Below are 10,149 nucleotides of genomic sequence, written 5' to 3'. Positions count from 1 at the left end.
CCGAGACCAATATTTTTTGTCAATTTTCAACATAATTAAATTTGTTTAGGCTTAAAATGCACATCAAATTCAATTTTAATCCATTGTGAATAGGGAAGAGAAAGCTGGGAGCTTGGCTACAAGGCTTTTAGTAAATTATTGCAAAAGTAATTCATTTTGAATATTTTTTCTGAATAATTACTGAAATCATGTTATTTACTAACAGCCTTATAGCCGTTTTGGTCTTTCAAATGTTCCAATTTTACTTCAGGCTAGCCAGGCAGAATCTTCTAACTGGATTCTATTCTATACTTTATCTTCTTTGTTTTTAAGGCAAAATTTGTTGTAAACTATGAAAAACTACCAATCGATCATGATCCCTCTATCAAATTTCAGATTGATAAGATATAATGGATGTGAAATTGACCAAGAAAAAAACACTGGTTCTTCTAACAGCCGTACTCCAAATTCTAATGTTTTATACTACAAGCTACAGGTATATTTAGTATTAATTGTGAGCTATTTGTTGAAAAGGAGAAGCTTATAAATTATAAACCTGCTGCTCACTGTAATGCCATGGGCCTAATAAAAGATCTATAGTACAGATGTATATACAGACTACCTCCCTTTCTTTTTCAAAGACCTCTTTCGTTTGCTTCTAAATTATTCTCTGCTACTTGGCTGTGTTAATATAAGCGACACCATTGCATTGGTTGATTATTATGACCCAGTAGAAGGGGTGCACAAGGTGGTTGCGATGGGGAGATACATTTATTTAATCCTTTCTCCCTCTAGTGTTTTACTCTAATGTCACAATAGTCAAGGCACCAAAAGGGAACCATATCTTCTTTTTCTTTCTGTCTGGATTATTTGAAAGTAAAGTTCGACAGACAACCAACTCTGTAATTGCAGGACTTTTTTCTGGAAATCTTAAGTTGTCTCAAAGAAAGTTGGATTAGCCAAACAAAAATCTTGAATAAAATTTTTTTATGGCAGTTCAATTGTTGAATTGTTTTCAGACTGAATACACTAAGAGAAAATATTAATATCAATAATAAAGATGGACAATATCAGCTCAGTAAACAGGTAAAAAACAGCTATTATGATTTACAAATACTTTTTAAAATACTAATCTACAAAAAAAATTTTGATTAAAAACTGACAAATATATCATATTCTTGAATAAAGCTACTCTATAATTGTCCAAATGACCAGAAAGACTCCTGGTTAAAACATGATTTCTTGGGTGCTATGGAAGATACAGATAAGCTTTGTTTTGTGATAATTCGTTTGTCCATATCACAATTTTATTATTTTGCTGTATTAAAGTAGCTTCTTAAATTAAATAATTCTCATCTTATCAAAAATTTACCTAAAATTGTATTTAGATTTTCTTGATGATCTAAAAAATAATTTGCTTTGCTATTTGTTGATGTTGTCATCCTTTTTTACTAGGCAAAGAAGCCTTACAACAAAACCCTGCTAGCTAATTACCTCAGTGGTGGATGGAATGAAGTGGATATTTTTAGATTAGCAAGGTCTGGATAATGGTGGCAAATTTACATACATTTATTTTTTTTAAATTTCAGTGTAATTTTAGTGTAGTGTAAAAGTAAAAAAACTAAAGGAAAATAGGACAACATAAGTTATGTAGCAGACATGTTCAGCTGTTATAAAAAGAAAAGAAAGAGAGAGAATATACAACAAAAATAAAAAAAAATCACGAAACCTTAAAAACTGCATAGCATGATTAACTGCAGAAGGACTAGATGTGTTTATGTCATAGGAATATCCATTCCCATATAAAAGACCCCTTAAATAGTGGATGTAAATATTCATTTATTTCCCCGGTATCATCATTTATATCCCTGGTATCATTTTTAGAATATTTTTAGTTTTTTTGGAAGATTTTAGAATTTTTATTAATTACTAAAAGAAAGAAAAATGATAACAGGGAAATAAATGAAATTTAAAAACCAAAATTAAACCACATTTTAGCATAAAAATGAGTTTTTGTTTAAATGAGATTAATATTCCTATCCAGTTTTTTGTTTAGGAATGAATATTTTTTACCCTCATGAATAAATGATGAACTATCGGTCCATCATTTATTCCCTCGGGTAAAAAATATTCATTCCTAAAAAAAAACTGGATAGGAATACCCCATTGAAAATCTTGATAAGGAGCTATGAAAATAAAATTTCCCTAATAGTGTTATTTTTTTTATCAAATCCATTCATGAAAATTTGATCTGCTACCATTATATATTTTAAAAGGACGAATGATAGCCATCAGCCCCTGCTCAACATACCACTCCCTATTGTACCAGAAGTACCTATATTACCTTCTAGTCATAATGTAACCAAGTCCAAAGAATCATCATATCTAGTCTACAACCGAGTTCTAAAATGTGGATCCTCTTCAGTTACAAAAGTCATAAATGATCTCTCAGATGAAAATGAATTTGATATGTATGTTGTTCATCAGAACCATGCTTTAGATGATCAAGAGATCCAAGATCTTATTGGACAAATACAACTATTGACACAAGACAAATTAGTTTGGAACAGCCATTTTTATTATGTAGAATTTAAAAAGTTTAATTTCAACCCAATATATATGAATGTTGTCAGAGATCCAGTACAAAGAATGATTTCAAAGGAAATGCCAAAAATACTTTAGATGGGGTAATTACAAACATAGTAAGTGAAAAGTTCACCTCCGTGATTATCATTTTAGGAGGCTTCACTAGCTAGTGTTTATTATTGGTAATGTTACAGTTTTACTACATGAGATCAGAGAGATTTTGGAGCAATGCCCTGGAGAGACCAGCACAAGCTTGGTTCAATAAAACTCTTGAAGAGTGCTTATTTTCTGATGACCCCGAGTGTCAGGAATAATATTTTTTCAAGATCTTTATATACACTCTTTTAGTTTAATTTTAGCTTTTTATATGTAGTAAGGAGACTGGTAGCAACGTCTGCTTACTATGGGCAGGTTCAGCAACAGAAGACACTAGCGGGTGTGGTTAGATGTGTAACAGTTATAACCTTATTGTACTCAGCTTCGCTGCTTTGAATAACCAGGTTCATGTATAAGATATAGTGTATTTGATCAAAAGGTCTAAAGGGGACTATCTACAATGAACAATGAGTTACAAATCATAGGTACAGGGACAGACATATACAAATACAATCAATATAAGTAATATTCAGATCATTACAGAGGTTTAGATAACATATCCCCCTGTCCCTGACTCTGTCAGGGATGGGGGAAAAATCATGTGCATTACAAAAATCCATTAACTATTACACATATTGGGCTTAATCCCTTTATTTGCTACAAACATAATTAATTTTATTTTATAATTGACAAGTCCTAATTTAATTGCAGTACAACATGCATTAAGTTTATCCCTAGTCTTGGGAGCGGAGATGCTATATAACTCACTCAGAGATGCTTGCCTTACTACATATAAAATTAAATTAAGTTTTGGTAGATTTGGCTATATTTTTATATTATTGTTTTATTCTTCACTACATTTAACCTGTCTCTATAAACAATAAAATAATATATTGTCTGTCTGTCTTCCAGACTCACTTAATTCTGAAATCTTAACTATTTTTTTTGGGGGGGGGGGGGACATTCCGTGGTATAAAAATATGACTATAAAGTTTGGAGAATCTCAAGAACTGATAACAACATATTTTTGTGGAACTGCTTGGGAGTGTGGAAATAGGTAAAATATCGTTAATTTGTTTTCATCAATAGAGCTGAACTTCAATATCTCCCCTCCCTATTTATAGGTGCGTTTCTCAAATTATTATTAGATAATATTTAAATCACAATTAAGATAAAAAAAAAACAATTAATCTGAATTTTTTCCCAAAAGTTGATGAAAGAAGTTAGAGAATATTAAGTAATACATTCATTTAATAAAGACCTTAATTGCTATGGAAAAAATTCATAATAGTTATTTCTCGTATCGTATTATAAACGGCTTTCCGCGGATATAGAATGTACAATTATAAGATTAAAACTAGTTTTTTTTAGCCCTGTGGTGCCGAAGGCACCGGCTAAAAAACTAGTTTTAATCTTATGATTGTACATTTCTATATTCGTAGAAAACTGGATATAATACGATGTTAGACATAGTTTTTTCGTATTCATGAGAACCGGTTCCTATCCACCGAATTCAAATGAATATGAGAAAATGAATTATTATTTTGTTTAGCCATTCAATAGACGCTCTTCAGTTGGCCAAGAAGCATATAGAAGAAGAATACAGTGTGGTAGGAATTGTGGAAGAGTTTGCCAATACCTTGCTCTTACTTGAACATTATATCCCAGGAATATAGATTTATTTAGATCTCAGTACTATACCACATCATTTTAAAGATCATTGAAAAATAGAAGATCCTAATTCATTGGCCCTAATAGAACTAAGGAAATATTATTCCAGTAACATTTCTTTAGTTCTGGTGGCAGTTATATACCATACATACTAGAGATCTTAAAAATTATGTAGAAAGTTATTGGAATAACAGAAGAGTTACTTCAAACATTATATGCCAGGATAAAAGTATTGTGTAAAGTGTAAGTTTTTGTAGTTTTTTGAGCAAGGAAATTATTACCTCTTGCAAGTACACAAATCTTTTATGATATTTTACATTGAGATAGAAATAATTTACTGTATGATACAGGCTACTTCAAGGGAGCATCTACCGCTTATTCTGAAAACAACTCAAGAGAAAATGTGAATCCTCATCCAGAGCAGAGTGAGAAAGTTATACAGAAATTAAAACAAGAATTACAAATTGATTTAGAATTATATAATTTTATTGTTAAAAGATTTAATGTTCAACTTCAGCATATGAAAAGCCTGTAAAAATATCATATAAGTATTAACTAAATTTGATTAAAAAATTGTTACTTCTACTATGTCAGAAGTGTTATTACAATAAATATGATTAAATTTATACACTTATTATTAATTACATTATTACAATCATACTAATGGATGCATAAATGTAATGAGTATTTAATGTTATAGTAAAAATCTTCTAAGAGATAAATAGACAACACACAGAATAATTCCTGTACAATCATCTGAATAGATAAATAGTTAGTAAATTGGTAAATAAATATATGTAAATTGATATATCCTATTATATAAAGTAGTAAGCGTTTTTTGTCTGTCCCGAAGGATCTCGCTAACCGCTAAACCATTATTGTTCTCCTTTACAATGAAGCTTTTTATAGGTCCTGGGAAGGTTTTAAACTATTTTTGGGGAGGGTGTCTTCACCCCCCTCCCCCCCCAAAAAAAATATTTTTTTTACACTTTTGAAACTCAAATTTAAAATTGGATGAGGTCGACTTTCCCCCCTCTTACCTTAAGTGCACCTAGAGTCTTCTAGGGGGCGTAGCCGCTAGTAGATACATATTTCAAAGAGATTGTCAGATAGATAAGGATTAGAAGGTCTATAGAAAGAAATTATTAAAACAAGAAACATAACAAGCATAGGAAGATAGATAGATATATAAATGGATAGATAGATACCTTGATTAGGATTAGGAGGTCCATAGATAGATATTATTAGAACTAGAAACATAACAAGCATAGTTAGATAGATAGATATATAGATGGATAGATAGATACCTTGATTAGGATTAGGAGGTCCATAATACTTTTAACATCAGGCATTTTTACCCTACATGTACCTATCAGTACAGCCGCACTTTTAGAGATATCGAAAAACACTTTAAGTAAATGTTATGTACATTTTTACAGAGAATATGGACATATAATTATTTTTTTCATGCTCCTTTTGGTTGATTCCAAAAACTGGAAAACGCAGTTTTTTTTAAACACCTTGTATAGATGGATAGATAGATACCTTGATTATGATTAGGAGGTCCAAAGCTAGATATTATTAGAACAAGAAACATAACAAGCATAGTTAGATAGATAGATATATAGATGGATAGATAGATACCTTGATTAGGATTAGGAGGTCCATAGATAGATATTATTAGAACTAGAAACATAACAAGCAAAGTAAGATAGATATATATATAGATGGATAGATAGATACCTTGATTAGGATTAGGAGGTCCATAGATAGATATTATTAGAACAAGAAACATAACAAGCATAGTAAGATAGATAGATATATAGATGGATAGATAGATACCTTGATTAGGATTATGAGATCCATAGATAGATATTATTAGAACTAGAAACATAACAAGCATAGTAAGATAGATAGATATATAGATGGATAGATAGATACCTTGATTAGGATTATGAGATCCATAGATAGATATTATTACAACAAGAAACTGTATTATGGATGTATAGCAGAATGTAGTTAATTATAGAGAACTCCCTAGTCTCTTACTTTGCACATTCTTAAATTGCAAGCAGCAGCTTGCAATATTTATTTATAAAAGCTAGCCCTTCTAGCCTTTACCCTTTTGCTAGTTGTCTATATACTTTTAAGGAGCAAAGCTTCTCTTTAACCCATACCACAAAACATAACAAGCAAAGAAAGATAGATAGATAGCTAAATAGATGGATAGTTAGATACCTTGATTAGGATTAGGATGCCCATAGATAGATATTATTAAAACAAGAAACATAACAAACATAATCAGATAGATAACTAGATAGATACCTTGATTAGGATTAGGAGGTCCATAGATAGATATTATAAGAAGAAAAAAACATAACAAGCATAGGAAGATAGATAGATATATAGATGGATAGATAGATACCTTGATTAGGATTAGAAGGTCCATAGGCAGATATTATTAGAACAAGAAACATAACAAGCAAAGAAAGATGGATAGATAGATGAATAATAGATAGATACCTTTATTATGATTAGGAGGTCCATAGATAGATATTATTAGAACAAGAAGCATAACAAGTAGAGTAAGATAGATAGATAGATACCTTGATTAGGATTGGGAGGTCCATAAACAGATATTATTAAAACAAGAAACATAACAAGCAAAGGAAGATAAGAACTTCTATGGAGTTTGCATTCTATCATCCTTTATTGCAATACAAATATTGGGAAAGTTCTGAAAATAAACATTTAGAAAACAGAAAGTTTTACTGAAAATTCCAAAATAATTGCTTTATATAAATTAGGATGACAACATTCATAAAAACAAAGCTCTAAAATAAAATGGAAGGATAAACAAACAATAAATCTGTTGAGTGTTATAATAAAAAAATCTCAATATTAATTTATAGGTCTAAACAAAATTGTATAGAAATTTATTGGAAAAGGACATACTTGTACTATATGTACATTATAAATGCTCTATATTTTAGAGGTCCAGAGGCACACCCATGAGAAGCAAAGCAAGCCTACATAAACTAATTTCATTCCTGAGTATACCCCCCCCCCCCCTAAATTTTTCTCAATTACTGAAAGTCTTGTACTTTCAGATAATCAATAATGTCAGATTTCTAAAGCTCAGGATTGGAACAGTTTTTTCACATCTACTATTACTCTATTATTACTCTTCTATTACTGAAATAGTAATCATTTCTTATTACTATTAGAAACTGAAAATGGTAATATGTCGTGATTCTGCCTAATAAGAGCTTAAAAACTGTCAAACAGTTATCTGCTTAATGAGGTAATACATTATCAGGAAATATACGTCCCTGACAATAATTAATTTATTGGACCCGATTATAGAGATGCTTTGATTAAGATATTGTATCTTTTTGAAAAGGAATCATTGTTCCAAAATTTAGATAGGATCATTTATCATACAGAAAAAATGATATAAAGAAATATATTTATATAATAATGTAAATAAAAACAACACTAATATTGTAAATAAGCATTTAAAATAACTAATATTGAAAATACTCTGAAAATTTGATATTTAGATCAATATTTGAGAGAAAGGTGAGTTTATTTATAATTATAATAAAAATCGCGTTTTAAACAGCTAAACTAGATTGGTTTTATAATAGTTATTTATTGCACTGTATTAAAGACAGCTTTCCGCGAATATTAAAATTAACAATTTTAAGATTACAAACAGTTTTATTAGCCCGAGTCTATAACCCGATGGTACATGTTATTTTTCAGTACAGCTGAGAACCAGTTATAATCCAGCAGATATTGAACGTTTTTGAAGCCATACTGAAAAATGATTATCCCTAAAAAGAACTGATAAGATTGTCTGCTTGTATGAAGCTTACTTAAACTGTTTTTAACCTAATTTTGAATGGGGGGTCAAAAATATACTAGGACACCTATAGAATCAGACTGCAGGGCCAAAATTTGAATTAAGTCCCCAGTAAACTTTTTTTGGGGGATTTAAAAATTAATTTTTAGTGTTGCTGTAATCATTTTGACCGAAGCAAAAGCTTTTTTTTTACTTCGGGTAATATTGTGGCTTACAGAACATTTTTATATAATTCACTTTATATTGATACAATAAAAAAACATTACTCTGTTCATTGGAAATAATTTTTTTTTCCAAAACAATGAATTTCATTGAAAAATCTAACATTTACAATAAAACAAATAATTCTGAAATCTAACCAATAACAAGTCTTGTTTTATATAATTCTTTACAATTCAAAAAAAGAGTGTTTTCACAAGGTGACTTATTTCCAATGTAGTTAAATATTTTTTATTTAATTAAAATGAAAAGAATGAAAACCGTACACATAAAAGATACATACTTTTAAAAATTATTTTAAAAGATAAGTTTGAATAATCTTATTTTATAACACATTTGTATATGTGACAAAAATAAATTTGCTACAAATTTTACCCAAATAAAAAAAAGACCTTTTGCTCGGATCAAAATGATCACACAACAGTAAAAATTAATATTTAAATCCCCCCAAAAAAGTTTATTGGGGACTTAATTCAAATTTAGGCTCTGCAGTCTCATTCTACTGGTGTCATAGTATATTTTTTATATACGTTTTAAAAATAGGTTAAAAACAGTTTAATGAAACAGAAAGGTTATACAATGCTTTTAAAAGTGCCTCTAGAGGGCTTTAAGAACGTAGCCGCTTACATTATAATAAAACAAGGATGGTAACATCCATAAGTAGCAAATCATAAAAAATTAAAACGGACAAATGAGTTAGAAAACAGATGTTTATTAATCATAAAAGAGTGAAAGAAAGTAAGAGATAGAATAGTAGACAATCGCATAACCTTCGTGAATTATAGAGTAGCTTTGCTACTAATAATAGAAGTGGTAGTATTGGATTTATTATTACTTGGACCTTACACCAGATTATTATGTACTCAGATAAATTGTAACTTGTAGCCGTCAAAAATTACGATCCCTTCATCCACTCTCTTTGCACCATCCTCTCGATGAATGATGTCCATAATAAAAGCCTAAATTTATCTCTGTCATAATATCCAAATATTCTATTCTATATCCATTGTGGTAATATATTTTGTTTAATAAGATTAAATACATGTAGGTAATATATTGAACTAAATAACTATTTTGTTGTTTTATAATTGCACCATTATAAAAATAATACATTAAATATTTTCCTAAAATTAAGATAAAAAATATTTATTAACAAGGACATTTACTAACAAAAATAGCGAAGCATTTCAATATAAAAGTTAAACATTACAGCAGACTGTAAGATAGAAATGGATTTATTATTACTTGGATCTTACACCAGATTATCATTTACTCTAATAAAATGAAACTTGAGGCTGGCTAAACTACATTTTTTCCCTATTCCCTCCCCTTCTCCTGGATAAACGAACTGACCAATAAATGTTGTCCATATTAGCAAGCTAAATTAAAGAAAATTTTCACATTGTGAATATATCTACGAACATCCTATATCCAAAAATATATTAAATATTTCCTAAAATTAGAATATTATTAACAAGGAAGTTTACATACAATGGTAGTGAAGATAATCAATCAATAAGCTAAGCATACTTTATGAGATAGAAAGAAGGAAGGAGATTATCATGTACCCTAATATAGTGAATCATGTAGCAGGCTAAAATAATGATCCCACCATCCCCTCCTCCCCTACAGGATGAACGAAATAACCAATAAATGATGTCCTTTATGAGATAAAGTTAGAGTAGGTGTAATAGAGAGGAATTTTGCGAGAAATTTACCAAATAATGGAA

At 29.6% G+C, this 10,149-nt stretch overlaps 1 protein-coding gene across 1 annotated transcript; it reads left to right on the top strand.

Moving 5' to 3' along the window:
- The first annotated feature begins 1,039 nt into the window (after positions 1-1,039).
- LOC145330398 (uronyl 2-sulfotransferase-like) lies at positions 1,040-4,867 on the top strand. The gene is made up of 4 exons (XM_080175036.1): positions 1,040-1,065; positions 2,256-2,645; positions 4,214-4,323; positions 4,683-4,867. Exons 1-4 carry the CDS (start codon positions 1,040-1,042, stop codon positions 4,865-4,867), a joined length of 711 nt encoding a protein of 236 aa, XP_080031162.1.
- Positions 4,868-10,149: the final 5,282 nt, after the last annotated feature.

This window comes from Acartia tonsa, chromosome 10 (assembly GCF_053477335.1).
Source record: "Acartia tonsa isolate MP-2025a chromosome 10, ASM5347733v1, whole genome shotgun sequence".
Taxonomy (NCBI): domain Eukaryota; kingdom Metazoa; phylum Arthropoda; class Copepoda; order Calanoida; family Acartiidae; genus Acartia; species Acartia tonsa.
The sequence above is the reverse complement of the archived record's forward strand: the minus strand, read 5'-3'. Positions and strand labels throughout refer to the sequence as shown.